The 15,963-nt window shown below is 44.0% G+C and overlaps 1 protein-coding gene and 2 non-coding genes across 3 annotated transcripts in view; 2 read left to right on the forward strand and 1 right to left on the reverse strand.

The window, feature by feature from the left end:
• The first annotated feature begins 9,026 nt into the window (after window positions 1–9,026).
• Window positions 9,027–15,963, forward strand: part of LOC144482259 (putative G-protein coupled receptor 139) — a 31,468-nt gene continuing 24,531 nt past the window's right edge. Inside the window, exons 1-2 of the mRNA XM_078201447.1 lie at window positions 9,027–9,139; window positions 9,227–9,357. Coding sequence (XP_078057573.1) covers window positions 9,027–9,139; window positions 9,227–9,357 — 244 coding nt within the window. The remainder of the gene's footprint in view (window positions 9,140–9,226; window positions 9,358–15,963) is intronic.
• On the forward strand, window positions 13,621–13,703 carry trnal-cag (transfer RNA leucine (anticodon CAG)). The gene has a single exon. It is a non-coding gene; the product is annotated as a tRNA-Leu (tRNA).
• On the reverse strand, window positions 15,569–15,659 carry trnar-ucu (transfer RNA arginine (anticodon UCU)). Its single transcript is given in 2 exon segments — window positions 15,569–15,604; window positions 15,623–15,659. It is a non-coding gene; the product is annotated as a tRNA-Arg (tRNA).

Genomic DNA, 15,963 nt, shown 5'->3' on the forward strand with positions numbered 1-15,963 from the left:
ATAGGGGATTATAATTTACTGAATTATTGGACAATGATCAGTGTTCTATAATAACCCCTGGTATCTAAATGGATGAATTGGGAAGAGATGCCGATGTTTTTAGGGGCATTGACTCAACATTTATAGAGTCATAGAGGCTTACCGCATGGAAACAGGCCACTCGGCCCAACTTATCCACGACGCCCTTTTATACTACTCAACTTGTCCCAGTTTCCCGCATTTGGTCCGCATTCGTCTGTAAACATCTGACCCATGTAACAGTTTAAATGCTTTTTAAAGGACAAAATTGTACCCAGCTCTTCTACTACTTCCTCTGGCAGCTCGTTCCAGACACTCACCACCCTCCCTGTGAAAAAAGTGCCCCTCTGGACTCTTTTGTGTCCCTCCCCTCTCACCACAAACCTATGCCGTCTAGTTATAGACCCCCCTACCTTTGAGAAAGTTGATACTATCAACCTTATTTATGTCCTTCATTACTTTTTAGCTCTCTATGAGATCACCCCTGAGACGTCTACGCTCCAGGGAGAAAAAGTCACACTATATCCAGCCTCTTCTTATCAGGAAAACTATCAAGTCCCAGTTGCATCGCAATTAATCTTTTCTGCCCTCTTTCTTGTTTAATACTATATTTTCTATAATTGGGTAACCAGAGCTCAACAGCGTATTCCAAGTGTGGCCTTACCAATATCTTGTACAACTTCAACAAGAAGTCCTAACTACTGTATTCAGTGTTCTGACCAATAAAACCAAGCATGCCGAATGTCTTCCTCATCACCCTGTCCACATGTGACTCCATTTTTAAGGAGGGATGAATCTGTAACCCTAGATCTATTTGTTCTATAACTCTCTCCAACTCCCTACCATTAATTGTGTAAGTCCTGCCCCGATTCTGACTACCAAAGTGCATCACTTCGCATTGATCTAAATTAAACTCCACCTGCTATTCATCGGCCCACTGGCCCAACTGATCAAGATCACTTTGCAATCCGAGAGAACCTTCTTCAGAATCCACTTTATTTCGTTGAAAAGACCGCACATTCCGATGCCTGAGGTCGTGGAAATCCATAACTTCGTGGTTGGCATGGTGGTACAGTGGTTAGCACTGCTGTATCACAGCGTGAGAGACCTGGATTCAATTCCCTGCTTCGGTCACTGTTTGTTTGTGGTCTGCATCTTCTCCCCTTGTTTGCATAAATTTCCACCGGGTGCTCCAGTCTTTTCCCACAGTCCGAAAGACATTGTGGTTAGGAAAAATGGTCATGCTCAATTCTCTATCAGTGCACCTGAGCAGGCGCCAGAGGATGGCGACTGGGGGATTTTCACAGTAACTTCATTGCAGTGTTAATGTAAGCCTACTTGTGAATAATAAGTCAACTTTTTACTTTACTTTAAAGAGCCTTCTTCACTATCCACTTTATTTGAAAAGGCTGCACTTATCGATGCTTGAGATTGTGGAAATGCATTCGCTAAACTTAAAATTTTTCATCAACAGCGTGGCGGTGTCATAAGATTGGAGAGCATCAAGAGCTGTCAGCTCCTGCATTCCATGAAATGTGCAAGGGCAGTGTTAACAACGAGTGGGAATATAGCATAACAGCATGACAGTGTCCGCTTATGGAACCAATAACCAGAGAAAAACGTCAATAAGCGATCTCAGAGGTTCGTACTGATTAAGGACAGTCGGCATGGGTCAGTAAATAAAAGATCAAACTTAAATAATATAAATGAAGTTTGTTTTTCCAATAAACAAACAAGGAAGTCTGATGAAGGGAAATCGATGGATCTTGTCTATTCAGTTTTTAATCAGAATTGAGACCATTAACAGGAGGCTCAGTGTCCGGCTGGGTACAGACCGCGACCTATTAAGGACAGTCATTGTGATGTTTCAGACTTTGGGATGGCAGGAAGTGGCTTTGGCAAAATACTTCCAACTGTAACTTGTGGCAATTAAGATGATAAGATAATTATTCTGATTATCATTCTATGAGAGCATGTGAGTGTCGATGGAAGATTAGAATTTGATCTCCATCCCAATTACCTTTAAGAATGCGATGGTGATCGGCCTTCTCAATCCTTCGTGTTTGCATTCAATGTGGTGTATCTGCATCCACCATCCTACAAACGCTTCAACAGCGGTTTACAGCAACTAAGTGCATTGTTAAGTTTTTGTTTCAGATTTCAGCTAATTGTCAAACATTTTGACTTTTGCCTGGGCCCTGAGGCAGTCCAGGCGAAGAGGACAGATTCCGAATGCAGAATTTCTGAACCGCATGTTGCTTTGAAATTAACCCCCCAAAAGATCCAATAACATCATGTTCCCCATTCGCTTTCAATTTGAGACTCTTAAAAATCAATTGTATTTCGAACATTCCACTTTCTTTGACGGAGATTGAGGTATTAAGCCATTATAGCACCATCTTCCACATATATGAAGCTATATTTTTATTCTCCCCATAGTTACTGCAAGCGATGTTGAGTATTGCATTGGAACGTACATACAAATGAAGAACTTTCAGCAGGAGTATTTCCTTCTGCCCTTCGACCCCGCTCCACCATTAAATTCAATTATGCCTGATCGGATTTTGTCCTCAACTCCATATTCAGCCGAACCCAGGATTTCCAGAATGTCCAGATTGCATTTTAGATTGCCAGCATCCGCTGCATTTTTATTTCAGAAATGTTTCCGCTTTTCCCCCCATCCTCCAATGACGGACCCACCCTTATTCGCTTACAGCCCGGGCGCGAAAATGTCCAATTTGAAGAAACTCTGAACCATTAATGATAACCAGACATTGAAAGGTTATCAATTAAAGTGGTTCATTAAATAATTACAGCTAACAACAAAGAACAAAGAAATTTACACCACAGAAACTTCAGCTCTCTAAGCCTGCACCCACCATGCTGCCGACTGAACAAAATCCCCCTAGAACCTTTCTCGAAGGTCAACCCACGGAAAGCGACATGTCCGGATGGGGGTACCCGTACGAGGACTCAGATCCTGCGTGGATCAGCTGGCGGGGGTATTCGCAGACATCTTCAACATCTCTTTACAACAATCTGAGGTCCCCATCTGCTTCAAAAAGACGACCGTCATCCCAGTAGCAAAGAAAAGCCAAGTGGTGTGCCCTAATGCCTATCGTCCATTGCCTCTGACATCCACCATTACCAAGTGCTTCGAAAGACTAGTCATGGCACGAATCAATTCCAGCCTCCCGGACTGCCTGTACCCACTACAATTCGCCTACAGCCTCAACAGGTCCAAAGCAGACGCCTGTGCCCTGGCCCTGCACTCAATCCTGGAACACCTAGTTAACAAAGGCACTCATGTCAGACTCCTACTTATTGACTAAACTCAGCCTTCAACAGCATTATTCCTATGAAACTCACTCTCCGAACTCCGTGGCTTGTCCCTCTGCGACTGGATCCTGAATTTCCTAACCCACAGACCACAATCAGTAAGGATAGGCAACAACACTTCCTCCACGATCATCCTCAACACCGGTGCCCTACAAGGCTGTGTTCTCAGCCCCCTACTATTCTCTGTATAAACCAATGACTGCGTGGCCAAATTCCCCTCTAACTCGATTTTCAAGTTTGCTGACGACGCCACTATAGTTGGTCAGATCTCAAACAATGATGAGACGGAGTCGAGGAATGGATTCGGGTTTCTGGTGAACCGGTGCGGCGACAATAATCTCCCCCTCAATGTGAACAAAACGAAGGAGACTGTCATCGACTTCAGGAAGCGTAGAGGAAAACATGTCCCTGTCTTCAACAACGGGGCTGAAGTAGAAATGGTCGGAAGCGTTAGGTTTTTAGGTGTCCAGATCACCAACAACTTGTGCTGGTTCCCCCATTCCGACACTATACTTAAGTCAGCCCACCAACGCCTTTGCTTTCTCGGAAGCCTAAGGAAACGTTGCATGTCAGCTATGACTCTCCCTAACTTTTACAAATGCACCACAGAAAGCATTCTTTCCGGTTGTATCACAGCTTGGTCTGGCTCCTGCTCTGCCCAAGACCGCATGAAACTACAAAAAGCCGCGAATGCAGCCCAATCCATCACGCAAACCCAGCCTCCCATCCATTGACTCATCTACATTTCCCGCTGCCTTGGCAGAGCAGCCAACATAATTAAGGACCCCACGCACCCCGGACATTCTATCTCCCACCATCTTCTGTCCGGAACATGATAGAAATGTGTGAGGTCACGTACCAACCGACTCAAGAACCGCTTCTTCCCCGCTGCCACCAGATTTTTGAATGCTTTAAGTTGATCTTTCTCTACACCCCAGCTATCAGTGAAACACTACCTTCTACACTCTCTCGTTTCCTTCTCTATGAAAGGTATGCTTTGTCTGTCCAGCGTGCAGGAAACAATACTTTTCACTGTATGCTAATACATGTGACAATAATAAATGAAATGAAATCAAATCAAATCAAATAATCTCCTTCCATTTGTCACAGTCAGAAGTTATAACTGAATGCACATGACTAACCAATAATCAGGACCCTGCTGGAGGAAGTGTCTTATTCTGAATTAAAGAAATAACGTGCTTCCAGCAAAAAAGAAAATAAGCATTGCACAAGATTTTTAAAAATATATATCTGGACCAGATTTGTTCCCCATTTCTTTTGCAATAAATAAGGCTTGCATGTTGTCAAAGCTTTTGATAGACATGTGTATTATGATGGTGAGAGATTTCTCTACATTAATTACAGCTCAGCAAATACAAACAACTCAAGGAGACAGGAATTCAGGTTGAAGACTTACATAACTATTGTCCAGGCCTCATCCACGCTTGTGTGAGAATTATTTATTCTAAATGTCATTGCTTCCGTAGTACAGGGCGGCACAGTAGCACAGTGGTTAGCACTGCTGCTTCACAGCTCCAGGGACCTGGGTTCGATTCACGGCTTGGGTCACTGTCTGTGTGGACTTTGCACATTCTCCTCGTGTCTGCGTGGGTTTCCTCTGGGTGCTCTGGTTTCCTCCCACAGTCTAAAGATGTGCGGGTTAGGCTGATTGGCCATCCTAAAAGTTGCCCCTTAGAGTCCTGAGATGCATAGGTTAGAGGGATTAGCGGGTAAATATGTAGGTATATGGGGGTAGGGCCTGGGTGGGATTGTGGTCGGTCAGACTCGATGGGCCAAATGGCCTCTTTCTGCACTGTAGGGTTTCTATGATACAACTATAATTTTCAAATATCAATTGCCCACCTCTTTTTCTGATCCTGTCCAGACATAAGCCAATCATTTTAGTATGAATCATTTACCTTGGCCAATAACACTTCACTCTCTGCAGCATGAGAATGCCTAAGTTTGCAGAGTATGGGAGTTATTTTCCCACTGTCTCCTAGCAAGCCAAATACATAGGTCTATAAAGTTCAAATTTCCTTTCCCACTGTCCCCTTAGTAACACTTTATCGGGAAACGTGAATGATTCTATCCATTCTACTGTCTGGGAAGTTTATAATTTCTAAGGCCACACTATGAAGAGAGTTCTCAAAAGCTGTATTGTTTTCAAGGAATGTGGTTCTTCTCGCTCAGCTGCATCAAATCAAGCCCGAGAGTGTCATTAGCCAAGATGTACACCTTTAATGCCGAATACAATACCTTTTCGAAACAAAATGTTTAGATCCTCTAACAGTGGTTATATGTATTTCAATGGAAACTGGACATTTGTAAATGCAATTACTTTGTACTTTCGCCACGCTATATTCACTCTAAATTAATTTATCGTGACCTATTACTGTTTTTAGTCCCAGATTATTCTAAACTCCTGCAACAAATGTATATTTCTGCTGAGCCTATGTCCAAAGATATGTCCTTCGACACTCATTATAACAATAGAGTTCACTTGATACATGGTTAGAAAATATCACCAAAATTCTCCCCTTTGAAATAGACTACAAACATTCGGCACAATGACAGCTTTATGACATGTTCACGAACAATGATACCGAAATAGAACCATTTTGCTTAATTTTAATTATTGACCTTACCTCAGTGCAACTCTATACTAATGGACATTCTCAGTATAATATGATCACTGGAGTTCGGAAACGCGCTTCAATTATCGACAAATCGCAGTGCAGTTCCACAGTGACAGATATACCATAGTACTATATATCAAAACGTTCATAAGTCTAATTCTAGTCAGTAACCAGTGCACTGGTACTGCTCTACAATCGCAGTTATTCGCTGGAATACATTAATGCTGGTATCAGGTGTTGTGCTAATGATACTAAAACACTCTTATCACATGTGTACAGTAGCTAATACATCCACTAGTAAATTGTCAGCAATAGTACAAGGTATTCCACACATATAGATGGACTTGAGAATTGTGGGAGCTGGTTTGTTGGAAACGGCTGTTTGATTTGAATTAGGGAAACTGAACTAAACCATAAAGAGAGTTCAATACTTTTATCTTCACAGCAACGCACCACTGTTTAGCCATCTGTCCAATGGCGAACTCCAGATAACCATGTAGCAATAACCTTCGCAGAATAAAACCAGAGACTAATTTCCACACAGATATACAAAACCTCAATCGCAACATTCACTTACCGGGAACACCAATGACACCGAAGATTGTGTAATATATTTTCCCAATGCTGTAAAATGTTTCACGCATTTTCTCTATTAACTGAAATATCCCTTCGTGCTACAGGTAATCTGACTTCACAAGCTCAGTGTCGGTTCATTCCCAGAACATTTAATTTATCCCTTGTGGGATAGCAACGGGAATAGTGCGATTGCAACACCTTTTAGGTAATTGCAATTACATCTCTGGATAAACAGATGAGAACATCGAGATCTGTATGTTAATCGAAGATGCATTCATTTTCCAGATTCAAACGGAAAAGAAAACAAACACTGAATCTTTCTGTGAATTGACTGGTGAAAATTCTGCACAACTTTCATCCACAAATGAAATTATTGTTTCAGACCCCAGCAATTCAATATCTGAATAACACAATATTTTAAATGGCACTTTTCTCTGGGCCTGATCGGTAAGCATTCAACTCCAAATGCGAAGTAGCCTGAGAGCTGCTCCACAGCACAATGGGATAACCACGTTTCATTTGTGAATGTTTGATTGTTTTTGATTTTGCTTTGCGTGTATCACACTATTACATATCTGAATCTTATAGGGCTGAGGTAACAAGAAATGCCTTCACCCACAGCGTGGTGAATATGTGGAATTCACTACCACAGAACGTGGTTGAGGCCAAACCTTTGTGCGATTTCAAGAATAAATTGGATGTAACTTTTGAGACTAATGCGATCAAGGGATATGGGGAAGGGGGGATCAGGATACTGAAGTTGATGATCAGTCATGATCAAAATGAATGGCGGAGCTCGCTGAAAGTGGCGAATGGCCTCCTCCTGCTTCTAATTTTATATGTTTCTTTGTTTCTTGTTTAGCACATATAAAATCTTGCACATCATATCAATCTAAAAACACCTCCAATCCGTATAACATGATAACGCATAGTCCAGTGATACAGACTACAGAAGACTGACTCAACCATATAACCCTCATTTGCAGCCAGCTTATTGTGTCGGATTCTCTTGTGGAATGAAGTAGACTTCCTGCTATCTTCATCCCAGCCTGAGGACCGAGAAGTTCAGAAAATTAGCATGTGCGTCTCTCTGCTACTAATATAGAGATTGGCTATCACTGTCTTCATGGCCCGGGCATCTCAGAAATTAACACCACATTACTCTATCGATGAAACAGAGGCTAACAATGGCCCCCATTTCCTCAGCCTGTCAGTAAGGAACGGCTATGGAGGTTGCTGTTCATTCAGATCCAATTCTGTGTACTTGCTCGTAAGGTTTAACGGAAGAGATGGATCTGATGAGCAGCAACAGCTCTGATCACTGATCGACTGCCTACACCACAATGAGCCAATCTTTTAAGGTAGGAACGCTTTGAGCTTCGCAATGGAGTGTTGACTCAGTTTGGGGACAGGAGAGCACCGAGCGACTCGGTGGAGCTCGAGTCCAAATCATCCCCAGTCTCCAATCCCTCTTCCCCATTCACTGAAGCACTGTATTCTGGCGTTTTGTAACATTCATGAAATTAGTATGAGATTAAAATATGGAAAATATAAAATCAAACTGTGGGATTCTCAACTCTCTCAGACTGTTGCCCTTCAGAAAGTTAACAACAGACTGTGTTCAGCCAGCTTCCTGAATCCATAACATTGCGGTTGTTTTATCTTGTGTATGATGATAAACTCAGAGTCCCACAACATGATCAAACGAACTATAAATCTGGTGACTGTTTCTCCTCGTGTTCTGCAGCAACATATTCTCTGCAGTGACTTCACGGGAGCTCAAACCAGCTCCATATTAAAAATAACCCTCTGGGCTCTTCCGCGATCTGAACCCGGAACCTCTCGCATAATAATGCTACTCAGCGAAAATTGTACCCCTGGACCAACGAGGCAACAGCCGGACGTTACATTAATGAAAATATATTTTCCATGTCTCCGAAAGTTACCAGCCATCTTTTCACAACCGAACTGTCAATGAACAATGTTCCATTTCACTGTCTGTTCTGGTGAAGATCAGAAGCAGTGATATCAGTTTTCACCACTCCCCAAGTCGGCCTGTGCTTGTGACTCGCCAGTCCCGTGTGTAATGTCATTCTGCCAGTCAATGAGTTCAGTTGGCATTGTTAGGAGAAATTCGAAGTCATCAGTGGCCTCATGGTTAAGGTGTGAGTGATGTGAATCATGAGTGTCGGTTTCAGTCTTTCCGCTGGGAGTTTTCATGCTCAGGATAAATATATGCAACATGCTCTGGGAACGTTTCACACCGCTCCAATCCCAACATTCCCTGAGCAGATAGGATGGAACTTTCCTCTGTTTGCAGCAGCTACATTTCCAACATATTCCACGTGGCTGGACATCCAGGAGTGATGGTGAGGGTGAACTTCTTCCCCAACTCTTCATGGATAGAAAATCAAATGGAAAGAGACGGTTAGAAGTTTCTGGGTGGCTGACGAGATGACCGAGCGGTTTTGGCGATGGTCTGTTAATCGATTGTGTTCTGCACGGGTGGGTGCAAAGCCCACTTTCATCATTAATCTACGGAACTGCTTCTCTGTATTTGCACGCCTGTAGCGGTGCTCTTCCACACTTTGTTGCATGTCGGTTCTTTCATAGCAGTCCCTGACTGATGTGATGATAATTTGTTTTACTGACAGCAACTACAATTCTAACATTGAATATCTGGTGGGATATTCAGGGTCTAAGATAAAGAGGATCACATTTCCCTATTTTGCTTTCATGGTGTGCAAAGACAGCTGGTCAACATTGAGTAGAAATGGAAGTGGAAGTATGTATTGGGGCGGCACGGTAGCACAGTGGTTAGCACTGCTGCTTCACAGCTCCAGGGTTCCGGGTTCGATTCCCGGCTCGGGTCACTGTCTGTGTGGAGTTTGCACATTCTCCTTGTGTCTGCGTGGGTTTCCTCCGGGTGCTCCGGTTTCCTCCCACAGTCCAAAGATGTGCGGGTTAGGTTGATTGGCCAGGTTAAAAAAAAAAAAAATTGCCCTTTAGACTCCTGAGATGCGTAGGTTAGAGGGATTAGCAGGTAAAATATGTGGGGGTAGGGCCTGGGTGGGATTGTGGTCGGTGCAGACTCGATGGGCCGAATGGCCTCCTTCTGCACTGTAGGGATTCTATGATTCTATTGGCATAAGCGCCATACATGCCAAAGTCTTGTTGGTCTAATGGTACGATTCTCGCTGCGAGGGCATCACTGAATGAGTATGCAACAAATCTCCGAGTAAAAGACATTTTCGACATCGAAAAATGCTATTAACGGCAGCTGAGACTTTCCCTTTTATTTTCGGGGATTTGGGAATCAGCTGATCATCCAAAATTTGAACTGAAGAAATATATATATATGTACATATATCTACATATATATATAAAATCACAGTATTTATTGAAATTGTGCTAATGTCAGGTGAGCGGTCTATTCGTTGACCGCGTGTCCGAATGGATGAGGTTGGTGCAAAAGGTTGGATCTCATGGGATAAAAGGGGGAGGTGGCTAGATGGGTGGAGAACTGGCTTGGTCACAGAAGACAGAGGGTGGTAGTGGAAGTGTCTTTTTCCGGCTGGATGCCTGTGACTAGTGGTGTTCCGCAGGGCTCTGTATTGGGACTTCTGCTGTTTGTGATTTATATAAACGATCTGGAAGAAGGTGAACTGGGTGATCAGTAAGTTTGCGGACGACACAAAAATGGCTGGACTTGCAGATAGTGAGGAACATTGTCAGAGGCTACAGAAGGATAAATATAGGCTGGAAATTTGGGCAAAGAAATGGCAGATGGAGTTCAATCCAGATGAATGCGAAGTGATGCATTTTGATAGAACTAACGTAGGGGGGAGCTTTACGATAAATGGCAGAACCATAAAGGGTGTAGATACGCAGAGGGACCTGGGTGTGCAAGTCCACAGATCCTTGAAGGTGACGCCACAGGTGGAAAAGGTAGGGAATAAGGCATATGGCATGCTTGCCTTGATAGGACGGGGCATAGAGTATAAAAGTTGGGGTCTGATGTTGCAGTTGTATAGAACGTTGGTTCGGCCGCATTTGGAATACTGCACCCAGTTCTGGTCGCCACACTACCAGAAGGACGTAGGGGCTTTAGAGAGAGTTCAGAGGAGGTTTACCAGGATGTTGCCTGGTATGGAAGGGCTTAGTTATGTGGAAAGATTGGGTAAACTGGGGTTGCTCTCACTGGAAAGACGGGGGATAAGGGGTATAAAATTATGAAAGGCATAGATAGGGTGAACGGTGGGAAGCTTTTTCCCAGGTCGGTGGTGACGTTCACGAGGGGTCATAGGTTCAAGGTGAGGGGGGGGGGGGGGAGGTTTAACACGGATATCAGAAGGACGTATTTTACACAGAGGGGGGTGGAGGCCTGGAATGCGCTGCCGGGCAAGGTGGTGGAGGCAGACACACTGGGAACGTTAAAGACTTATCTAGATAGTCACATGAATGGAGTGGGAATGGGGGGATACAAAAGAATGGTCTAGTTGGGACCAGGGAGTGGCGCGGCCGTGGAGGGCGGAAGGGCTTGTTCCTGTGCTGTATTGTTCTTTGTTCTAGGTGTGTGAATGTGATCCTTTTAGTGATGGTATTAGAAAATTGCAGGTTCGAGTCCTGTCGCGGTCGCTTTATGCACAACTCTGATGCAGCTCTGTGGGACCCGTGTTCTACTCCGTCAACAGAAATCCGCTTGTTCTTCCAAACTTTGCAGGGCTCTTTCTCAGAATGCATTTCCTTGTTATTTTGTCCGTTAAATTCTCAGTCATGTCATGATCGACAGCTCCCAACAAGTCCCAACAATATTTGTTTGATCTGGACAAATGACTGATGATCCTGAGTAGAACAAAATCTTTGTATCAATCGGTTGAATGAAATTCTGTGGAGGGAATTCTAATCTCTTCAGGAAGAGGATTAATAATGAGCTGAATGAACTGTTTTTGTTTACAGGGATGAAAGGTTATGTCACTGGGCAGTAATCCAGAGGCCCGCACTAACCTTTGGGGACACTGAGTAAATCCCATCACGGCAGCTGGTGGACTTCAAATTCACTGATTTAATACATAGATACATGGAGAGAAAACAGAAACAAGATTTGTCCATTCGGACGAAATTAGCCTGGAATTGTAAGCTAGCTTCAGTAACGGCGACCTTGAAATTCCCACAGTTTTGCCAAAGAAATCATCTTCATAGAACAACAGAGAACATTTCACACAACAGGAAACACCTTTACAAATCAGAGAAAAAATCTGTTCAAGACAGATCATATTTATAAAACCAAATTGTCTCCATATTGGCCACTTTTTGAGGGTGGACTGTTGAATCGTTTAGCGGTTCACAGAACAAAATTGAAGTGTGGACACAGATTTCGATAAAGGCTTGAGGGGTGAATATTCCAGCCCCATTACACATTACCATATTTCTAAAGCAATTAGAAACTCCAGCTGATAATCGATTTAAATCAACTTTGGGCAGGTGTTTGCCACCATGAACACATGGTTTCAGAATCTCCAAAGGAGACACCAACTTCAATAACGGTACCCGTGGCAGATTTTGTCTTTCCAGAATCGGCAGGTTAGCCATGAATAATAGCGCCGCATGAGCTGGATTGGCCATGCTAAATTGGTCCTTCGTGTCAGGGGGATTAGCACGGTAAATATGTCGGGTTACGGGAATACTGCCTGGGTGGGATTGACTTCCGTGCAGGTGCGGTGGGACGAATGTCCTCCTTCTGCTAAATCATCACCAGTAATCTGTCCCTGTTGAGATGTGGCACAGCGCATGATCATTTGGGACTATGGTGACTTTACCTTTATATCTGTGTCATATTCAGACTTCTCTTGCACTATCTGTTGCTGTATGAGGATTGGGATCTTTCTGATTCTGTCTGTGGAATTGTGTGTGCGCAAGAGATTTTTTTCTGACAGTCAGCTCCCAGAACTGTAAATTAGTTTGGAATTAATTCTGTATTTGCAATGTTTGGGATTGTAAAGGAGTTGTGTATCTCCACATTTTAAATCTCCGATTTATTTTTTTCAGCGTCGCTGACTGGGCCAGTAGTTTTTTTTTATTCATTCATGGGACATGGGCATCACTGGCTGGCCAGCATTTATTGCCCACTGCGAGTTGCCCGAGCGCAGTTGTGAGTCAACCACATTGTTGTGGCTCTGGAGAGACATGCAGGCCAGACCGGGTAAGGACGGCAGATTTCGTTCCCTAAAGGACATTACTGAACCAGTTGGGTTTCCTGGTGGAATTCTTGGTGCAATTTGAATTCAGTAAAACGTATCTGGAATTAAGAATCTACTGATGACCATGAAAGCATTGCCGATTTTTCCAAGCAGGTGGAGGGTGGGGTGAGGTTTAGAGCAGAAGACCATAAGACATAGGAGCAGAATTAGGCCACGAGGCCCATCGAGTCTGCCCCGTCATTCAATCATGGCTGACATTTTTCTCATCCCCATTCTCCTGCCTTTTCCCCATAATCCCTGATCCCCTTATTAATCAAGAAGGCAATGCGGCAGGATGCTGATTGTGAAAACAGCCGATTTTAAAGCAGGTGTGTCGGAAAGTGAAGAGTGAAATTGTCTGTGAGAAGATCACAGAAAACCTGGATCTGGAGCTGCGTCCAAGAGACAAGTTTTGGGTTGTCACTAAATGAACTCCTTTAATAGAGCACAAAATCAGAAACAGGAAATGCTGGAAATCTTCAGCAGCTCCGAAAGCAGCTGTGAAGAGATATTCCTGTCGCCAGGATGTAACTCTCCAATTGGAGACTTCACGTTGCTCAGATCTGACACTCTCAACAGCTTCGTGTAAGGAACAGGTAGGGCGGGAATTGGGTCTTTGTTGATTTGAGCAAACAGAGCAAGCAATGCAGCAATGAGAAGCTGCTCACGCCCCGGCGGCTTGGCGAAGGATGGTGCTCAGATACAGGCCTCTGGCTGGGGTTCAAAAATGGAAAAACACATCGAGTTCTCAATGTAATGACAACAAAGATGAAATTCAAATCAATTTTTGCAGAGACTGCAGAGAGGAAGTCAGGATGGCCGAGCGGTCTAAGGCGCTGCGTTCAGGTCGCAGTCTCTTCTGGAGGCGTGGGTTCAAATCCCACTCCTGACATGGATTTTTAGTTGCTGCGCCAGACATCAGCCAAACTCGCGAAATCTCTCATCTGGAAGCACAAGGGCAGCAGATGCACAGAAACAACGACCACTCGGTCCACTCAGAGGGACACACCATCCTGACTTGGAAATAAATCGCCGTTTCTGTGGCTGGCTGACAATCCTGGAACTCCGTCCCGAAAAGCAGTGTATCTGTACATACACTGCAAGGGCTCAAGGATGAATTCACTGCCAAATTCTCGAAGATAATTAATTTTGGACAATTAATACTTCCCGTGCCAGCGAAACACATATCCCGTGTCAATGAAGTTCTGAAGAAATCGCCTCGTGTCACAGGAGGATCTCATCTGCCTTCAGAGCAGAAAACTGTGTGTGAGCCACATCCTGAACACGGCTACTTTCATACCAGATGTGTGTCTGAAAACAGTAACTGGAACCAGCTCACGGTAAATCACTCAATGTTTAACGGAAGAGTTTCACTAAGTGTTGTGTGCGATTCCCTCTGATGTGTTTGTACAATGTCGGGGAAAGGCGGATTTGAAAGGCTTATAGGGAAATCGGTGCATTCTCGATGGGCCACTGTGGGATTCAATTGGTTTTCTTTCATGAATCTATCCAAAATCCTGTAACATCTGTGGAGAGAGAAACGATCGTTCCCGTGAAAGGTCAGTATCTGAAATGTGAGCTATCTCTATTTTCACAGAATCTACCCCATCTGAATCTTATTTCCAGCATTTCACTGTACCTCTGGCTGCCGCCAGACTCTGTGGCTTAGTTGGTGAAAGTAACTGCCCAGTAAATAGAAGTTCCTGGGTTCAAATGAGCAGAGCCCTAATCCCTGACAATTACTCGAGACGTAATATCCCTTCCCTTCAAGTTAATATAGTCTTTCCCACTACAGTACATAATCTACAGAGATAAAGAACATGTGTCGAGACTCTGTACAAATATCTCCACTATTTGCTTACATGAAAAGGCTATTTACATCATCTTGCAGTAACCTATTAAATCTGCAACAAATTCACTGCTGTAAATGCTGCAAACACAGCTTTCCCCTGTTTCTCAGGGAATTTCCAACAGTCAAATGGCCTCAGGATCATAGAATCGCGGCAGTGCTGAAGGAGACCATTCTGCCCATCGAGTCTGTACCGACTCTCAGAGCATCGCACACAGGACCTATCCCTGCGGCGCCACGCATCCAACCCGCTGATCTACCTTCACTGCACTTACTGGGGCACCTCAGGGCAATCTAGCATGGCCAATCCACCCAACCTGCCAATCCTTTGACTGTGAGAAAACCAGAGCACCTGGTTTCCTGAGATAACTTGCCTGGGTGTCTGCATCTTGAGCAATACTACAGAAGTTTGACACAATCCAGGACAAATTCATTCGCTTCCCATTCACTCCCTACACAACGGCAGCAATGTGCACCATCTACAAGATGCACTGCAGCAACTCAGCAAGGCTCCTTTGACAGCACCTTCCAAACCCACGACCACTACAGCCGAGAAGGACAAGCGCAGCAGACACATCAGAATAACACCAGCTCTTTGAAGGACACTATTATTTATTTACTGTTTCTATTTATTTATAAATTGGTTGTGTATGTGTGTGTGTGTGTTCCTTAATCCTCTTTATGTATCGCTTAGTGTGAAAAAATGATGTTACTATTACTAAGCGAACCCTGTGTCAAAGTTTAAGAAAGACCCCGGGGTTTGCCATTTATTCTCGAGTCAGTGGTTTCCATGGGAGCCGAATAAACAGGAACAACATGGAGAGATGGCAGAGCAGGAAATGTTGGTGCGGAAGCTGAATCACATCAATGAAGCAGCAAACTGTTTGTAACGAATCTGATCCAAAATCCGACTCTGGTGGGACTCGAACCCACAACCGTTGAATGGCTAACTTGCCATCATTTAGAAGTCCAACGCGCTATCCATTGCGCCACAGAGCCGCGTGCCGCCAGCTCACTTTGCAGGTCCATATGTGGATTATTGACAATGTACAAACTATTGGTCAGTTCAACGATATCGCAGTTAAACCGTTGAGAACAGTTAAGAGGAATTTCATTGAGTACACGTCGTATTGGGACATCTTATGTCTGCTAAAAGACATACCTTTGTGCAAATACACACCTTTGTGTCCCAGGTACAGGAAATCGTTCCAGAATGATCCCTCCTCCCCCCGCCCCACCCCGTCTTCCTCATTCTCCTGTACAGCTTGGAGACTAATCTCACAGGCTTGACAGTGGGGAGACA

Source organism: Mustelus asterias, unplaced genomic scaffold (assembly GCF_964213995.1).
Source record: "Mustelus asterias unplaced genomic scaffold, sMusAst1.hap1.1 HAP1_SCAFFOLD_35, whole genome shotgun sequence".
Classification (NCBI taxonomy): Eukaryota; Metazoa; Chordata; class Chondrichthyes; order Carcharhiniformes; family Triakidae; genus Mustelus; species Mustelus asterias.